This window comes from Lynx rufus, unplaced genomic scaffold (genome assembly GCF_022079265.1).
Source record: "Lynx rufus isolate CCGP_SWC_20201006 ecotype Redwood Valley unplaced genomic scaffold, mLynRuf1.p SCAF_3, whole genome shotgun sequence".
Lineage (NCBI taxonomy): Eukaryota > Metazoa > Chordata > Mammalia > Carnivora > Felidae > Lynx > Lynx rufus.
In genome coordinates, this window is record NW_025814845.1 from 196,788,648 (window position 1) to 196,808,803 (window position 20,156).

The 20,156-nt window shown below is 42.6% G+C and overlaps 2 protein-coding genes across 5 annotated transcripts in view; one reads left to right on the forward strand and one right to left on the reverse strand.

Moving 5' to 3' along the window:
• Positions 1-13,126, reverse strand: part of MCPH1 (microcephalin 1) — a 271,742-nt gene extending 258,616 nt beyond the window's left edge. For all 4 annotated transcript variants that reach the window (XM_047090436.1, XM_047090437.1, XM_047090439.1 and 1 more), the window contains exons 1-3: positions 13,053-13,126; positions 11,499-11,590; positions 2,995-3,113 (exon numbers count right to left, since the gene is read on the reverse strand). In XM_047090436.1, coding sequence (XP_046946392.1) covers positions 2,995-3,113; positions 11,499-11,590; positions 13,053-13,092 — 251 coding nt within the window. In that variant the 5' untranslated portion in view covers positions 13,093-13,126. The remainder of the gene's footprint in view (positions 1-2,994; positions 3,114-11,498; positions 11,591-13,052) is intronic.
• Positions 6,986-7,468, forward strand: LOC124520424 (ubiquitin-conjugating enzyme E2 variant 2-like). The gene is made up of 2 exons (XM_047091283.1): positions 6,986-7,145; positions 7,263-7,468. Exons 1-2 carry the CDS (start codon positions 6,986-6,988, stop codon positions 7,466-7,468), a joined length of 366 nt encoding a protein of 121 aa, XP_046947239.1.
• Positions 13,127-20,156: the final 7,030 nt, after the last annotated feature.

Consider the following 20,156-nt stretch of genomic DNA (forward strand, 5'->3'; position numbering starts at 1 on the left):
ACATGGCAAACTTCAACGTTGTCTTATTTTAAGAAACTGCCACCCTGATCAGCCAGCAAGCCAAGCCATCAACACTGAGGCAAGCAAGACCCTGGACCAGCAAAAAGATTTTGACTGGAGGAAACCTCAGATGAAGATTAACATTTTCTTAGCAATAAACTATTTTTTAAAATTAACGAATGTACTTTTTTTTTTTTTCAACGTTTATTTATTTTTGGGACAGAGAGAGACAGAGCATGAACGGGGGAGGGGCAGAGAGAGAGGGAGACACAGAATCGGAAACAGGCTCCAGGCTCTGAGCCATCAGCCCAGAGCCTGACGCGGGGCTCGAACTCACAGACCGCGAGATCGTGACCTCGCTGAAGTTGGACGCTTAACCGACTGTGCCACCCAGGCGCCCCAACGAATGTACTTTTTTTAAACATAACATTATTGCACAGTTAAAAGACTACAGTACAGTGTAAACCTAAGTTTCATATGCACTGGGAAACCAAACACTTCATTTGACTCATTTTATTCGATATTTGCTTTATTGCAGAGGTCTTGAGCCAAAACCAAAATATATCCAAGGTATGCCTGTATTTACTATCTGTCATTTTAAAGAAAAACTTTACCAGTCCCTGATATACAGTTAGAGTAACCAAGAAAAGAGGAGGAAATGGGACAGAAAAGATATTTGAAGAAATAATGGCCAAAAACTAATCCTGTTTTTAGAAACCAATACATAACCTTACATATTCAAAAAGCTCAATGAAATATACACAGAATCTACTAAAATCTAAGAATCTACTCACCATACCTAAACACTTACATTCACCTTCTGAAAACCAAAGACCATGAGAAAAAGTGGAAAGACATCAGAGAAAAAAAGACACACTACTTACAATGGAGAAATTATTTGAATGACTACAGGGTTCTCAAAGAACACCAGAGGACAGAAGACTACAGGAAAAACCTTTAAGTAATTCGGGGTGAGGGAGAAACTGTCAAATTGGAACTGCATATCCATGGAAAATATGATTCACAAGTAATGATGGAATTAAGGACATTTTCAGAGAAAGAAAACTAAGAAAATTTGAAGAGACATGCTAACCTGAAAGAACTTAAGGGGGAAAGTATCAATTTAACAGTAACGTTTGGAGATTTCAATATCCCATTCAATAATGGACAGATCTACGGGCACCTGGGTGGCTCAGTTGGTTAAGTGTCTGAGTCTTGATTTCAGCTCAGGTTATAATCTCACGGTCATGGGGTTGAGCCCTCTGTCAGGCTCTGCACCTGCCTTTACTCAACCTATTTGCCACAGCTGATCATTATCCCCTCCTTGACAGCTTTCTAGAATCCCATCCTCACTCGTTTTCCTTCTCAACACCCCAACACTAGAGTGATCAACCTTGGAACCTCTTCTCTTCCCTATCTACACTTCCTGAGAGATCACAGTCAGATTTATGGCTTTAAATAACATCTGTATACAGAAGACTCCCACATTTTAATCTCCAACCTCCCCCAGGAGCTCCACACTCGTATATCCAACTGCCTACCTGACACCTCCACAGGGGTGTCTAATAAACACCCCAAATTCAGCATATCCAAATAGAACTCATGACCTGCCCCTCAAAACCTGGTGCTTCTGAGGCCTTCCCAGTCTCAGTAAACAGCAAACCGTATTTCTGGTTCCTCGGGCCAAACACCTCACAGTCACCCTTGATTCTTCCCCTGCTCTACAAACGCATCCAAATCCTCAGATCTAGTGTGGCACTACCTTCAAAAATATATCCTGAATCTGACCATTCTTCGTGACCATGTCACTGCCACCATGGTCCTGGTGACACCTCTAGGCTGGATGCTCAGGAGCCTCCAACCACTCTCCTGCTGCTGTCCCACACACTTCTCTCCTCACACCCCAGAAGGCCCCATGTCATCTGATGCCCCACTGCCCTCTGGCTTCAGTCTCCACTTCTCACCTTAACTGCACCTGTCACGGGCTCAACTACGTTCCCCACAAAATTCATATGAAGTCTTAACCCCAAGTACATCAGAATGTGACTGTACAGTTGCCTCTTGAACTACATGGGGGTTAGGGGCACCAACCCCTCACTGTGCAATCAAAAATCCATGTGTAACTTTTGACTCCCCCAAAACTTAACTACTAATAACCTACTGTTGAACAGAAGCCTTACTGATAACAAGCAATTAACACTTATTTTGTAGTGTTATATGTATTATATACTGTATTCTTAAAATAATACCTAATTTCTTAATTTTCATCAGTATTTTGAGGCTGCAGTTTATCTGTGAGTTTTTTCAAATTGTTGCAAATCTCCGAAAAATGTTGATTTTATTGAAAAAACAATTCATGTAGAGGTGGACCTGCACAGTTCAAATACTTTTTTCCCCAAGTGTCAAGTATAGTTGGAGATACTGCCTTTAAAGAGACAATTAAGGTTAAATGAGATCACTAGGGTGGGCCCTAATCCAATACAACTGGGGTCCTTAGAAGAAGAGATTAGGACAGACGGATGGACAGACGCATGCACACACACACACACACCAGAAGACACAGACAGAGAGAAGACAGCCATCAGCAAACCAAGGAGAGCGGCCTCAGGAGGAAGCAGTCCCACCAACACTTTGACCTCGGCTTCTAAGCCCCAGGACAGTGAGAAAAGAACATCGGTTGTGTAGGCCTCGCGTGCGGTACTTCAGTCTGGCAGACCTGGCCGCACCACATTCACGCCCTTGTCTCCTCAGTACACCAGGTATGCGTGTCCCAGGGCCTGCGCAGTCACCTTCCCTGTAGGCAGGGCTGTGGATTCTACCACATCCATTTTCAGCTGCTGAAATGGAGGCTTGAGGGTATTAAATGACTTGCCCAAGTAAGGCAAGAGAAAAGACCAAATCAAATTTTATCTGGTTCTGTGATGTATGTGAACTATCTCCACACCTGACCGATACTCAATACAGAGAAAAAATACAGAGAAAAAATAAACTCACTTTTCGACCCAGAGCACCGAGACAAGCTTCACCCCTCTCTTCTGCGCTTTGTCCCAAGTGCTCTGGTATCCATCTTTGAACACCACATGAGTTACTTGTTTGTTAAAAGTTTTTGAAACCTGTAGACAAAAGGCAGAAAACAAAATGTAAATTACCACTTATGAACAATTGGATAAGTAAAGTTGATCAAAAAGGACACTTTATTCAATATTTGTCAAAAGGAAAATATCTAAACTGCCCACCCCAGCAATTCCATTTCTCAGAATCTGTCACACAAAACTACTCTAACAAATGCACCAAGCCACTTAAAAAACCTATCTGCTCCAGTAAGGATGGTGTGTTATGCGTGTGTTTATCTCTCCTCTCAAAAAACCTCTGACGTGAAGAGTTAGAGTTGGCAACGCGTTTTCAGTAGAGAGCATGGGAGCCGAGTCAGATAATTAAGGACATTTAAGACAAGCTTTCTACACCAAAGACATAAACAAAATGAAATTCACAGGAAACAGACAATAAAGAGAATACTTATGAAATTAAAACACTTATTTAACATATTTGGAAGGAAATAACATTCATTTAAATCTTCAGAAGATATTGTGCTCATGAAAAATTATCTCTAAGATGGGGAAAATATTTTTTTAAAAGGATCAGAAAACTAAAGAGCTCTTGGAAATTAACAGTATCATGCCATAAGTAAAAAAAAAAAAAAAAATGCCTATAGAAATGGACAATAATATACTTGAGAAACTCTCCCCTGAAGGACAACAAAAAGACAAGGAGATGGATGCAATAGAAGATAAGTAATAACATCAGCTCAGACCAGGAGAATGAGGGGCTAAGTAAGAATAGTTGAAGAAATACAAGAATAGAGAAAATGGAAAAGAAATCGGTAAAGAAATAATCCAAGAAAAACTTCTCAAATGAAAGGGCATGGATTCTAGATCAAAAGGATCCCTAAGGGCCCAGCATGAGAATGAAAGCAGTGCCACACTGAGCATATTATCGTGACATTTTAGTAGAGCCGGAGTAAAGAAAGATTTAATATTCTTTAAAGGCGAAGGTGGGGATAAATCACACTCAACAGTGAGACACGACAATGGCATCAAGTTTCCCAAAAGCAATCTGGAAGTCAGAAACAATGGAAAAGTGCCTTCAAGGAAAAATAATATACACCTAGCATTTCACAATCAGCTAAAATATCAATCAAAGGTAAAGAAAGGTATAACAAAGGCATGTTCAAACTCATAGGGTCAAAGAATTTTCCTCTTCTATGTAATCTTTCCAGAAATAGAAGTCATCCAATACATAATTCTTTCAACAGTTAATTTTATCAAGATAATATATGCACACTGTTGGTAAATATAAAGGTAAATATCAAAAGAAATATAAAACTGATCTGAAAAAGGCTGCCTTAATAAAACAGAATGAGAAGTGTAGATCAAAGGATTGTTGGTTTCTCTTTGTTTTTACTATGAACTTCACGGCACTGCACAATTGCCCTTTTAAGCAACATATATGTATTGTTTTGATAAAATACACAAACATATCTCTTTGTCTATCTACCTACCAGGCGGCCATGGAGAGCTGTTGAGGCAGTGAGGGATTATTACTGAGCCAAGATTCTAGGTACAGATGGACACAATCAGAAGAGTTTAGCATTCTGGGTTATTCTTTTCCTAGGGCTTTGTCAAATTTGGCAAACACTGCATAGCACGTCTAAATGCCTCTGAGGACAAGGGGGACAAAAATTGGACTGCCGGCCTCAGAATGGGAAAAGGGAATCTGGCAAAGCCCTCACATCTTGGATGGAGACCCCAAAGGGCTGATACAGAAGCAAGGGTGAACCACACCTACAGGGACCCACACAGGTCTACAGTCCAGTTTTAAATAATCTCCAATCCTGCAAATGGATTAAGATAATCCTGGATTATGAGCACTAAAAACATCATGACTGAAGCAAACGTGAATCTATTTTGAAAAACGAAAATACAATTCTAGGTCTCAAACTAATGCTGAACAATTTTAAATATATACAATACTCAACTAAAAAACAAAAGCAAAACAAAAAAATGCCCAACAACAAACAAAATATCAAGCTTATCTAGAGATGAAGTGAGAACATAAACCACTAGATAAAACAGAAAAGCAGACCTAGATGCTGCAACTTACCCAACAAAGCCTTGTGGAACACAGGGAAAGCCCAGCTTCAGGAGAAATGGAGAAGTATAATGCTGTGGAGAGTTTAGCTAAGCTACTCCAGGGTACTGCTGCCGTGGCATCCATTTTGTTTGGCCAAGCAGCCTGCAGGGGTCTTAAACCAGCACTAACCCCTCATGCAAGCACACACCCTAGATAGCAGCCCCCACAGTCACAAGCAAATGTCAGTTCCCCAGGGGAACCTTGTGACCAACCATCTCCTTCACCTCCAAGGTCCTTCCCCTTGTGTACCCCTTCAATAAGATCCCATGGAGCTACCAAAACCTTACTCTTTGATGTGAATTGACTAATCCATCCCCAGCCTAGGAAGCCCAAAACATCCATCCTTGAGCCCTGCCTTCTCTCTGGCTGCACCCTGCCCTGACCTCCCCATGTGGCCCCTCCAGGTATGTCAGGTACCTCCTCCAGGACCTGTTAATAATAAACTGTTTCAGTTTCTCTATGGCTTGTTGTTGAACTGTGTTCACCATTCAGCACCTTGAGTTCCACTTAACAAATGTTAATTTAACAATGTCATAAAAAAAATGCATATACAAGAAGAAGGTTGAATATCAATGCACCCATCTGAAAAAGCTGGAAAGAGAGCAACTAATTAAAACCAAAGACTGAGTTAGGTGATTACAAAAATAAGGCCAGAATTAATACAAATGAAAAGGAGGATCAAGAACACCAAAAGTTGGTTCTTTGGAGAAACTAATAAAGTCAGTAAAACCCAGATAAACGTTATAAGGACAATAAGAGAGAAGGCACAAATAACCACTATCAGTATGAAGAAGGTATCATCACTATAGATCATGAAGACATTAAAAGATTCAAACAGAATATTATGAATAGCTTTGATCCAATAAATTTGAAAAATTTAGATAAAATGGATACATTTCTAAGGAAAAAAAACAGCTTTCTAAAATCACTTATAAGAATAGAAAAAATGCATAATCCTGTTTTCAAACAAATTAAAAACTGTAACAGAAAGTTTTTTAAAAATCTACAAAGAAAACGCCAGGACTAGTTGGCTTCATCAGCAAATTATATGAAAAATTTTAAAAATAAATAATACCAAACCATACCAACTCAGAATAAAAAAGAGTCACAATTCTGCAACTTGTTTTATAAAACCAGCACACTAGTACTAAACCACAGGAACAAAAATGACTAGCCAGTATCACTCCCTGAATATTTGCAAAAAAGAAAAAGAAAGCAAACTGTACCAACAATTATACAGAAAGGATAATACAACCCCACCCCTTGAGTTTATTCCCTGACTACAAAGTTGGTTAACATTGAAATAAATGGTTATTCACTACGTTAACAAAGTAAAAATCTTAAGATCATCTCATTACGTGCAGAAAACACATTTGATGAAATCAAAAAGTGGATTCATGAAGAAAACTCTTAGCAAGTTAGGACCTGATGTTAAAAAAAACTGCATTAGGCATACAATAGGTCTTATATATGTAATCTAAAAAACAAAACAGACTCATAAATACAGAGAACTGGTGGGTACCAGAGGATAGAGGGGTGAGGAAATGGGCAAAATATGTGAAGGTATAAACTTCCAGTTACAAAATAAGTCATGGAGATGAAAAGTACACCATAGGGAATACAGTCAATAGTACTGTAATAACTTTGGTGCCAGATGGTAGCTGGATTTACCCTGGTGATCATTTCCTAATATATATGTGTGGAATTCTGTTATAAACCTGAAGCTAATATAAGATTGTATGTCAACTACACTCCAATTAAAAAAAAATTGCATTAGGTGGGGCTACAGGAGAAAATGGTGGCCTCCACAGGAGTTAAAGTTCCTCCTCATAATTTTCGCTTGTTGGAAGAACTTGAAGAAGGACAAAAAGGAGTAGGCGATGGTATGGTTAGCTGGGGCCTTGAAGATGATGAAGATATGACACCTCTAAGGTGGGAAGGCATGATTATTGGACAAAATCAATGGACAAAAACAATATATAGCTTGAAAGCAGAATGTGGACCTAAATACCGAGAAGCTCCTCCATCAGTTAGATTTGTAACCAAAATTAATATGAATGGAATTAATAATTCCAGTAGAATGGTGGGTGCATGGAGTATACCAGTGTCAGCAAAATGGCAAAATTCATATAGCATTAAAGTTGTACTTCAAGAGCTAAGACGTCTCACGATGTCCAAAGAAAATGTGAAGCTTCCACAGCCACCAGAAGGACATACGACAATTAATTTTAGTGGATCTCAAACTTGTCTTAAATCAACAACCTTCTACTCATGTTAAATGACAATGCAAAATACCCACACATTAAGTAAAAGAATTCCAGCTGGTAAACATGACCTGGAAATTTCTGAGAATATATTTAATATATGTACACCATTATATTTTCAGCTTACAGGAGGAAAAACGCGGCACCATTTTTTTTCTCTTGTTAAGGCACTGTCATTTAACCATAAACCTGGAGTACTCAGAATTCAGGTTTACAAGATGAAAGCATGGAGAATCAGATGCTGTGGAAGCATGTTTCTGAAAAGTAAAAAAATCTCAAAAAGGAAAAACAGAAATGGCATGCTTTATCCATCTTAGTGAAAGAGATTCAAGTTGAAAATTGTCTAAAGTAGCAGGTACAATGAATCTCATCACAAATTGTGTTAATTTTTGAAGCGGTGTCGGTGCTGACCACTAGTAGTATCAAAAATATGTTCAGGATTGTTTTGATACCTGTATTATAATAAAAAAATGTTGTGGGAAGCCGATGGGTATCTCTGTTAAAGTCATTCCTGTGTGTTACGTGTAACAGACATGGTAAATATTTGTTTACAATCTTTGACAAAACATGCATTTAAGAGAAATCAACAAAAAAGGAAACAGGTATATGGATATGTGATTTCGAGATTAAAGTTAGTCTTAAAATGTAAAAAGAAAAAAAAACTGCATTAGGTGAAAATTTCAAAAGTTTTCCCTTGAGTAGAGGAACCAGACAGATGCCTGATATACGCACTCTATTCAACACTGGTCCTCACCAGTGCAGTACATCAAGAAAAAGAAATAAAAGGTATGAGGATTAGAAAAATAGAAATAAAATTAGAAAAAAATAGAAATAAAAATAGAAATAAAATTCAAAAAATTGAATATTATGTGTACATAATATTCAATTGTGTACTTTTTTTAAATCCTAAAAAAGCCCTATCTCATAAATGAATTTGCTAAGTCTTCTGGACACAAGGCAGATATGCAAAAATTAACTATTTCTATATACAAGTAACAGAAAAAGGAATTTAGAAGATGCCATTTATTTATTTTAAAAAAAATTTTTTTAGCGTTTATTTATTTTTGAGACAGAGAGAGACAGAGCATGAACGGGGGAAGGTCAGAGAGAAAGGGAGACACAGAATCTGAAACAGGCTCCAGGCTCTGAGCTGTCAGCACAGAGCCTGACACGGGGCTCGAACTCACGGACTGTGAGAACGTGACCTGAGCCGAAGTAAGACACTTAACCGACTGAGCCACCCAGGTGCCCCAGAAGATGCCATTTATAATAGCATCAAAACTGCCCAGAGAAAACTATAAAACATTACTTAAAGAAATTAAAGAAACCAAAATCAACAAAGGCATACAGGTTCGTGGGCTGGAAAATTCAATTTCATAAAAATGTCAGTTCTCTCCATACTAGTCTATTTTTATCAATCCTAATCCCATTCAAAAATTTTTAAAAGCTTTATGCTGCACACTGATAAACTGATTCTTATATATTTGGAAAAGCAAAAGTCAAAGAACAGCCAGGACACCTTGGAAGGAAAAAAAAAGAAAGACTTCTGAAGTTTCATTATAAAGAACACTTAAGACTGGTTTGTCATGACAACAGATACACAGACACAGAAACATATGGTGAACTGACTGATGACAAAGGTATTACTTCGGAGACCCGTTAAAGGAGATTTGTCAATGAATGGTGCTAAGATAAAAGAATATTCACATGGAAAAAAATGAAACAACTATTTCATACCATGTATAAAAACCAATTCCAGATGCACCGTAAATCTAGATGTAAAAGGCAAAATAAGGCTTTCAGAAAATAACACAGGAGAAATCTTCATAACCTTGGTATAGGCACAGACAGTTGTGTTTTTTTAAACAAGACCCACACAACAAAGCTCACCACAAAGAAATAATCTGGGTTACAATTACCGACAAAAGATACCATAGAGAAGATGAAAAGACAAACCACAGAGTTAACTGAAAATCTTGCAATTCATATGGCCAGAAAAGATTCTGGTCAACTGAAAAATAGAGAGAATGCTTACAAATCAAGAAGGAAAAACCCAATGGAAATTAAGAGCTGGAGCCCTGAACAGACTAAAAATAAATATATGAAAACATGCAGAAAAATAGAATTTCAAGCCATGATGATATACCACCAGACACGCACCAGATGCGGACAGAAAGACAAAACCAAGTACAGTTGGCAGTGGGGCTCTCGAACGCTGCTAGAAGTAACAGGTGTCAAGTCAGAACCATCGCTGTCTCCCTCAGATGTGAAAATGGCCTATCACACAGGAAAACTGCTTGTTTTCAGAGGATACATACTGAACCTGTTTGGGGGCAAATTTTATCTGGGACTTACTTTCAAACAGTTTAGGAAAAAACACCTTCACACATAAATATACTGCATAGAAGAAACGATGACGCAACAAGTATGTTAAGATGTTAACAATTATTGAGTCAGGGTGCCTGGGTGGCTCAGTTGGTTGAGCGTCCGCCTTCAGCTCAGGTCACGATCTCACGGTCCGTGAGTTCGAGCCCCACGTTGGGCTCTGGGCTGATGGCTCAGAGCCTGGAGCCTGCTTCCGATTCTGTGTGTCTCCCTCTCTCTCTGCCCCTCCCCCGTTCATGCTCTGTCTCTCTCTGTCTCAAAAATAAATAAACATTAAAAAAAATTAAAAAAAAAGTTGAGTCACTCTGTTCAACTTTTCTATCTGAAAATTTTGTCAATTAAAAGGTGAGAAACAGGGGCGCCTGGCAGGGCTCAGCCAGTTAAGCATCCGACTCTTGGTCTCGGCTCAGGTTATGATCTCAAGGTCCGCGTCAGGCTCTGCACCAACAGCGTGGTGATTCTCTCCCTCTCTCTGCCCTTCCCCTGCTTGCTCTCACTCTCTCAAAAATAAACAAACAACCTTAAAGCAAAAAAAAAAAAAAAGAGAAAAACAAAAAGATCCAAGGAGATCTAAGATCTTAATACTACTCTTTTTTTTTTAATTTTTTTTTAAGTTTATCACTTTTGAGAGAGAGACAGAGAGAGGGGTAGACACAGAATCCAAAGCAGGCTCCAGGCTCCGAGCTGTCAGGACAGAGCCTCACGCGGGGCTCGAACTCACAATCCACAAGATCAAGACCTGAGCTGAAGTCGGACGCTCAACCGTCTGAGCCACCCAGGCACCCCTTAATACTACGATTAAAGGCCATTTTGTCAGCTCCCACACTCCACGGCCTTTTTCTCAGCCAGTGTAATTTGTTTTAGCCCAAGTATGCAGCAGGTATCAAAACAAAGCCTTTGATCTCTCCATCAGGGAAGGGACTAAGACAACAAAATTTAGAAGCACCCTCTCTGCCCGTAGGTGAATGCCACCCTGGGTTTTACACCCTGGGCGCCTCTCTTGCCTCGGCCTAAACTCTGGCCCTGCCTTCAACGATGTTCTCACCAAGTTAATGGTTTTAAAGTTCCATCTTTGAAGTTCATCCCTCTTCTGACGTGCAGACTTGTTTTCCAGAATCTCCTGGCATTCTCCTTTCGTCCTTGGGTCCAGGGCTCCCATCACCTGTCCTCCACACACTAAATAGGCTCCACTCTCAGCACCTTTCATCCTAAACACCTGAGCCATGACACCTGGCCCACAGGGTCTTGCCCCTAAAATGTTACCTCTAGCCTTAACTATCTCAAATTCCCTACGTGTGGATCCAAATGTCCGTCAGATGTTTTCAATAGGCCCAAATTCGCAGTCTTTCCCTTAAAAGATTTCTTCCTCCTCCTATATTTCTCACTTCGGCCAACAACATCCTGCATCCAATTAACCAATGGCAGAAGCCCCGTGTCTATCCTAGAGTCTCCTCTCACCACCCACAAAACCAACCGTTCTGTAATCTTACTGTTATAATGTGGTCCTATCATGCAACGTGGCCCACCCGCCACCTACCCACTGCCTTTGTCCTTCTTCCTTCATGTTCTAAGCAGTAACTCCCAAAACAAGAAAATCCAAGTATTTCTATCACGTAAAGAGGACTGCCACGCGCAGCCGGGGGAAAATGACTTTCTCACCTTTGCTCCCATGTCCACAAGTTGGTTTGTAAATGTCTTTGAATAATTTTCTGTTCCGTTTACTGACCAGACTTCAACATAGGCCACTACATCTGAAAACAAACAAGATATTAACACGCAACCGATTTAGGGCTCCTGGGTGGCTGGTGGGTTAAGGATCGGACTTCCGCTCGGGTCATGATCTCACAGTTCCTGGGCGTCGGGCTGAGAGCTCCCAGCCTGCTTGGGATTCTCTTTCTCTCTATCAAAAATTAACAAATACTAAAAAAAATTTTTTTAAAAACCCACGACATGTAATATATTTGAAATTCTAACATTCCTCTCCAAGGATTTCAACAGATTTTCATCTTGTTCTACTTACATCAGAAAGTAAATTTAAAGCTTCTTCTAACAAACACCTACGCCAAATAGCATCAGTGCTACTAGGGTTCTTAAAACTTCAAGCCAAGAACAACTTTATTCATGCGCACGTGGGGCTTACCTTAACGCTGGATGCTCTCCCCAAATTCCCAAACCCTGCTTAGCTCCCCAAATTCCCAAACCGTGCTCAACTCTCCTAGTGAAGAGCATGTTCTCCACAAAGGGCCATACAACCGCCCAACTTTACACTGTGTACAGGGGGGCAGCCCCCCGCATCCACCGAGGGTGGTGACACACGGGACTCAAGGACAGCCCCCCCCCCGCATCCACCGAGGGTGGTGACACACGGGACTCAAGGACAGCCCCCACACCCTACCTACAGGGGCGGTGACAGCACCGCACTGGGGGACAGTCGCCTCCATACCCCACAGGATAACCCCCCACTCGCCAAAGGGGCACCCCACAGGGACAGTGACAGTACTGGACTCAGAGAGCCCCCCTCCCCACAGGGACACCCCACAGGGACGGTGACAGTACTGGACTCAGGGATACCCCACAGGGGCGATGGCAGTACTGGACTCGGGGACAGTCCCCGCCACACCGCACAGGGATGGTGACAGCCCCCCACTCCCCACAGGGACACCCCACAGGGATGGTGACGGTAGTGGACTCAGGGACAGCCCCCCACTCCCCACAGGGACACCCCACAGGGACGGTGACAGCCCCCCACTCCCCACAGGGACACCCCACAGGGACGGTGACGGTACTGGACTCGGGGACAGCCCCCCACTCCCTACAGGGACACCCCACAGGGACGGTGACGGTAGTGGACTCAGGGACAGCCCCCCACTCCCCACAGGGACACCCCGCAGGGACGGTGACGGTAGTGGACTCGGGGACTGCCCCCCACTCCCCACAGGGACACCCCACAGGGAGGGTGACAGCCCCCCACTCCCCACAGGGACACCCCACAGGGACGGTGACAGCCCCCCACTCTCCACAGGGACGGTGAGAACACCGCACACGGGGACAGCCTCCCTCCACAGGATGCCGGGCTGACTTCCGGAAAGGCCAAGCTCGCGTCCCCACGAGCCCCGCGAGCTCCGTCCACACGCTCGCCGAGATCTGGGCGCCCGCCCTCAAGCCCGCCCGCCGCCTCCGACTCAACTCCCAGAGTGCGGGAATTCCCCTCACCTTTCAAGACCCCGCCGCCTGGCGTCCCGGGAGCCTCCATGAGAGACCCGCAACACGCGAACCCGCTGCACCGTCCCAGGCCGCGCTAGCCAAGAGCGGGTGGCACTGAGCATGCGCAGGACTGACGCGCGCCCCTCCCCTCCGGCTCTGAGGAAATCTGCTAATCCGCGTTTTCTAAACAGCCCGGGGAGGAGGAGCGTTGGTAAAGTCCCAGCTCGCGTTAAAGGAGACCGAGGGGCTTTTCCAGCGCCCAGACTCGGACTCGTCCAGCAGCCTAACTAATAACGCTGGTCAGCGTCCCCCTCTGCGAGTCTTTCGGTCCTCTCGGAAATTACGAGGACAGGTGTCCCCAAAAATCCCCGAATCAAACCCTTCTGTCTCCGTAAGGACACTTGGAAGCTTCCCGGAGCCACATCTGGCGCACCAGGGAGCGGCGGACGCTTAGGAGGCACAGTCCTAGGTCGCAGGCCGGATGGGACTTCCGAGAGGTAACTGCTCAGAATCTCCTACAGCGAAGTCTCACCCTCACCCCGCGCGCACCGAGTCCTCGTGTGCCGCCCTGTAGTCGGCGCACGGAGTCCCGGTTCGGAGACCCAGACCTCTACTCCTCCGCGTGCGCGAGAGCTCGTGGGGCCAGGGGCACCTCTAGAGACCCCGGGCCTCGGATCCCGCGGCGGGGGGGGGACCCCGGGCCTCAGATCCTATCGGGGGGAATCCTGGACCTCAGATCCTGCGGGGGCTTGGAGGGCGAAGGGGAACCGGGTCTCAGACTCCAGTAGGGCGATACCTCAGATCTTGAGTGGGGTGGGGGGGGGGGTGAAGGGGATCGGGGTCTCAGACCCCGCTAGGGGGATCCCGGACCTCAGATCCCGCAGGACTAGACCTCAGGCCCTGCGGGGGGGGGGGGGTGGTTTCAGACATCGCTGGGGGGTGTGGGAACCCCAGACTTAAGATGCCCACTTGGGAGAGGAGAGAGAGCCGAGTCTCAGGCTCCACTGGGATGACGCTGGGACTCAAATCCCGCGGGGAGGCGGGGCGGCAGGGATCCGGGTTTCAGACCCCTCGGGGGGTGGGGGTGGACCCTAGACCTCAGATGCCTGCCGGAGGTACGCCTCGGACCTCAGATCCCACGGGGGCACGCTGGACCTCAGATCTTGTGGGAGGCGGGGGAGCCAGGTTTCAGACCCCGCGGGGGGGGCTATGGGGACCCAGGGTCCCAGATCCTTTGTGGGACGAGGGGAGCCTGGTCTCACCCTCGGGGGTCTATGGGGACCCCGCACATCGACCCAGCGAGAGGATGTGGGACCCCGGGCCGCAGATCCCGGCTAGAGATGTACCCTAAACCTCTGACTACCGAGGCGGGGTGAGGGCGCGGGGAGCCTTGCCGGGCCATCCCACTCGCGTTTTGCCGCCCGCAAATCCCGGAGCGGATTTCTCCGGGCGGGATCGGGCGAACCTGGGAGGGAGCGGGGAAGACCAGCGTTGGTGAACAGCCCTGTAGCAGCGCGGTTGAGCCTCCCCGGGATTCAAACCTCCCGCCCTTTGAGCTCCGCCCACTCCCGCAGGGTCCACCCCGGGCACTGCGCGCTCGCGTGCTGCTGGGAGCTGCTGGTTTTGGCTGGGCTGCGCGAGCTCCCACGTGTTCCTGGAGAGGACTTTTAGGGCCGGGAAGGGATTGCTTGGTTTGTGTTTAATCTCCCTGAAACACTGAATCAGTTAAAAGGGTCCATGCCGTCTGTATTAAAGGATGAACCACCGAATGTATAAAAACCTTCATTTCCAATGATTTCAGCCCCATCTTTGTGTTTTATCCTGTAGAACATATCTCATTCCGGAGCTAAGTGGAAAACAATTTTAAAGTTAAAGGGACTTCCTTGTAACCTAATGATTAGAGTACGGGCTCCATTTTGGAGTCAGCGTGGACTTGGACTTTGGAAACTACTATCCACCACTTACTAGCTGTGAGGTACTGATGTGAGTCACTGAAACTTTTCAAGTTTCATTCTCCTGTTAAAACAAACGAACAAAAAAACCCACCTTAATAGTAGAAATAGTAGCTGAAGTTTGTTGAGCCCTTTATCATGGGCTCTAGAGGTATTATCAAAATTAATCTTACCTAGGAGGTGAAGGTTCTTATTCAGTTTACAAAGCATATATAAATGTATTTCCTCCTAGATTCTCACTAAAATTCTGTCATTTTAGAGGTGTTCATTATCGTACCGTGGGGGCAACAGTGGACTGATTCTCCCCCTCCCCACCCCTATTCCTTTACAATTAAAAAAGCTTTGTCTTATTCTACGTTGCATCATTTTATGCTCACAGAAGCTCTGTTAGAAAAAGTGAGCAATATTATCTCATTTACACAAATAAGCAACCAGGTTCAAGGGAAGTTATCTGACCAGTCCAAGGCAACATAGTAACTAGTGGTGTCAGTTGAAACTGGAAACCACACATGTTTAGGACTTTTCTACTAAATCCAGTGGCAAGGTATATGTACCTATATGGACCACCATCCTCTCCAGTCTTCCTTTCATCTATCCATTCGTTCATCCCCATTTGTTATAGCAGCTGTTAATAGGATCCAACCAGCACACAGGTTCTAAAGAATTACCTTGAGCACATGCATACCTTGAGCCAAAACCCCACTTCCTAGACTCAAACCTCTGATCCATAATCACATCATTATCACAAATGGTTGGCCTAACAAACTGAAGAAATGGTAACACCTTTACTTGGGAGTGTGAGCTCAACTCAGTATTAAAGATAAAGTTATTGTCCTCACCAAGTAAGTGACAGTGAATGCTAAGATTTAGAATCACATAATGGCATGATAAAACAGATAAAACCAATCACCTTTGCCATACAAAAGGTGGTATAAAGGGGCACCTGGGTGGCTCAGTCAGTTGGGCTCTTGGTTTTGGCTCAGGTCATGATCTCACATTTTGTGGGTTCAATCCCTGCATGGATGGAGCTCTGTGCTAACTGTGGAACCTGGTTAGGATTCTCTCTCTCCCTGTTTTTCTGTCCCTCCTTTGCTCCTGCTCTCCCTCTCTCTCTCAATACAAATAAACATTCTTTTTAATGAAAATAAAAATTTTAAATGGTGGTATACAAGTTCAGTATTTAGTAGATTCTTCAGCTTTAAGGTCACAAATATTTTCTCCTATGATTTCTTTTAGAAATGTTATAGTTTTAGGCTTTATCCTTAGTTTTAGGATCAATTTTGAGTTAATTTTTGTATATGGTAAGGATAGGGCCCTAAGTTTCTCTTTTGCATGTAGATATCCAAATGCTCCAGCATCATTTCTTGATAAGCTATTTTCTCCACTGCATTCATGCTTTTGTACCTGAGTCAAAATCAGTTGTGCATAGATGTATGGTTTATTTTTGGACTTTCTGTTTCATTGAGCTATTTGTCTAACTTTATACGAATATTGTATTGTTTTGATTACTGTAGTTTTATAAATAAGTTATAAAATCAGATAATGTAAGCCCCAAAACTTTGTTCTTTGTCAAAATTGTTTAATGTATTCTAGATCTTTTGTATTTCCACATGAATCTTAAAATCATCTTGTCATTTTCTACCAAAAAAGAATAAAATACCCTGCTTGGATTTTGATTGAAATTATGTTGAATTTCAGATCTATTTGAAGGAGAATTGACATCTTAAAAATATTAACTCTTTTGATCCATTAACATTTATTTAGGTCTTCTGTAATTTCTCTCATCAATGTTTTGTATTATTGAGATGAGTCTTTTTACAACTTTTGTCAAATTTCAAATCCCAAGGTAAATATTACCATTTTTTATGATACTGTAAATAGTTTTTACAATTTCCATTTCTGTTAATATATGGGAATATAATTGGAGGGGAGGTGGGTGGGTGGATGGGTTAAATAGGTGATGGGGATTAAGGAATGCAGTTGTGATGAACACAGGTGTTGTATGTAAGTGATGATTCACTAAATTGTACACCTGAAACTAATTACAATTTATGTTAACTATATGGAATTTAAATAAAAATTAAAAAAAGAAAAAAAATAATTCTAATAGCTTTTGTACATTCCCTGTGAAGTTCTGCAGATAGCCACGTTGTCTGTTTTAGGAAGAAAGCTTTTCTTCTTCCAACTTGGGTCCAATGAGTGTGGGGCGGGGGGGGGGGGGGGGGGCCTGCAATTAACAATAGATTAACAGGAGGGTGGTGCCTGGGTGTCTAGGTCAGTTAAGCATCCAACTTCAGTTCAAGTCATGATCTCACGGTTTGTGAGTTCCAGCCCCAGCTTCAGGCTCGGTGCCGACAGCTCAGAACCAGGAGCTTGCTTCGGATTCTGTGTCTCCCTCTTTCTCTGTGCCCCTTCCCCACTCATGCTCTGTCTCTCTCTCAAAAATAAATAAACATTAATTTTTTTTTAATAGATTAACAGGAGGAAAAATAAGGCTTGTTTTCATGTGTTGTCTGTACATGCAGAAGTACTCAGTAGTGCGTAATTCACTAAACAGCTAGAGATGAAAGGTTCATATACCAAACCTAATGAAGTAGGGCGGGGAGTTTGGGGCTTTATGGGAAAGTTCTACTGGGCTTTGTGGTGCTCATGGGAATTGGGGCAGTCTGTTTCCCTGGCAGCTGCATTCTTAGGAAAGTCCCTCAGAGGAGTGCTTAATGGTGGCTGTATTTTCTGGAGGCTCTGTTTTCAGGTAAGGAGAGTTCAGATAGGATTTGTTCCTGCGTCTTCTTTAGCTTGAATGTTTTCACTTTAATCTTTATACCAATTCTGGGCATCCAAGTGGGTCCCCACATCTGCAAATCAAGGCAGCATTGCTTCGCGCTTTTCAGTCTGGGTGTCTTTGCTTTCTTTTTCCTGCCTGCTTACACTGGCCAGAGCCCAGTCCATTGGTTCTCCATCAAGGGGCAGTTTTGTCCCAGGGAGACATTTTTGGCTGTCACGATTCGGGAGGGGGGATTACTACCACCATCTAATGGGTAGAGATCAGGGATGCTGCTAAATACCTTCTAGTGCACAGGACAGCCTCCAAACCAAAGAATTACCCAGGCGAAAATGTCAATGTTGCCAAGGTTGAGAAACCCTACTCCCAGCAGAATGTTGGATGGAAGTGGTAAGAGCCATCTTCCTTGTCTGGTTCTGCATTTCAGGGAGAAGCATCTGGTCCCTCAATATTAGCCGGGACGTTAGCTGTGGGCCTTTCACAGATGCCCTTTACAAGGTTGAGGAAGTTCCTTTGACTTCCTACTTTGCAGGAGTTGTCCATTTTTTAATTTGGGAATTTTTGGAACCAGGACGTTTGATTTTGTTAAGTGTGTGTATTTTTAATCTACTGAGAGAGATGATCATATGGGTTTTTTTCTAGTTTGTGAGCAGTGAGCTACACTGACTGATTTTTGAATGTTGAAATAACCTTGCATTTCTAGGATAAACCCTCCTTACTCATGATGTCTTATCTCTTTAATATATTGTCTGATCTGTTTTGGTCAACTTTGTTTAGAATTTTGTACATGCCTCTTGCTCTGTTTGTGACAGATCTGGGTCCTTGGTTTTCTTGGAGCAGGATTCTCACACAGAATGTGGTGACACTGAGGCTTTTCTTTCCAGGAAGCAGCTTTTATTCTTTTGGGTTTGTACCCAAAGAGCTGAGTCCCGAACATCCTGTAGCATAGTTTTTTTTATACATTTTCTCTTTCTTTGTCTCCCATATATGGTAACACACACAAACATGTAGTCTGATTAAGTAGTCTCAGTTTACAAGGTCATGAGGGATGTTGTCACGTAGGCACATAGGCAGGTTACCTTGAAGTTGTTTTTGTTTTTTTTTTTTCTTTTCTCTCTTTTTCTTTTCTCCTTAGGGAGGAGACCCTACCACATTCTTGTAATGGAAACTTGGATATACAGGAAGGAAAAAAACCCAAAAAGTGTAAAAATGTGGGGTAAATTTAAATGAATGTTGATTGTACAAATAAAAAAGAACATAAACGTTGATTCTATAAACCATCAATAATAGTCTTCTGACGTTAAAATACAGTGTGTATCCAGCAATGATGCCTGACAGTAGTGATGTATCAGTCAGGAAGCTCAGATAGTGAAAGTACTCTCAGGCCCTTTCATTTTACAGAAAGAAGTGAAAGTACTCATTTTTATTACAGTGTGATAAGGCAGGGATGTCTTTGCAATCTCTAGGGAAATCAATAAGAAATTAAATATTGTATAACTATCAAAATAATAAAAGAGGAAATGAAATAATAAAACATAATCCATACCAAAAAAAAAAGGAAAAAACATATAGCAAGCAGGAAAATGCTCATAAGACACGGTAGATTTAAATCCAAATTTGTCTATAATTAAGTAAAGCACCCATACCTGATGGAAACACTCAAGAGAATAGAATTTTTTATTTTTTTTTAGTATATATGCATACAACCAAAGCCAAGATCTTACTCAATGGGGAAATACTACAGGCATTTCTACTAGATTCAAAAGAAGGCAAAAATGCCCTCTGTGTACACAATTATCCCACGTTATACAGTGGACATATTAGCTACTCTAGTTAGACAGAGACGTTAATAAGTGGCTAAAAATTTTAAAAATAAAACTATTTTTATTGCAGAGGAAATAATAGTACACCTGGAAAACCCTTGGAATCACTGATAAAACTAAAATAATAAATTCAGCAAAGATCCAGAAATAAAATAACATACAGTTAGAGGCTGCACAGGTAGAGAAAACTCCATGGGCAAAAACAAAAATAAAGAATAAACTTTAGAGGAAAATGTGCAAAACCTATATGAGAATAACTTCACAACACTCCTGTAAAACACAATAGTGGCTTTGAACAAATGAAGAGACATCCCTTGTTCTTAGATTCAGTGCTTAACATCATAATGATGTCTGCTCTAACTGAACGCAATACCAATTAAAAAATATCAGTAAAGGTTTTGATGGAGGTGGACAAGTTGATGCAAAAACCCACGTGGAAAAGCAAATATATCAGACTAGGAAGTCCCTGGAAAAGAAAAGCTACAAAGGGACCAACACAGCAGACATAGCTGTCATTAAAACTGTGGTCCTGGCACATGACCAGACAAACGGGCCA

Bases quoted from the DNA above. Each gene is read 5' to 3' on its own strand.
- LOC124520424 (XM_047091283.1), top strand. From the start codon at position 6,986: ATGGTGGCCTCCACAGGAGTTAAAGTTCCTCCTCATAATTTTCGCTTG. The intron at 7,146-7,262 runs AAAATCAATGGA...GAATTAATAATT, and splicing joins GGAAGGCATGATTATTGGAC to CCAGTAGAATGGTGGGTGCA.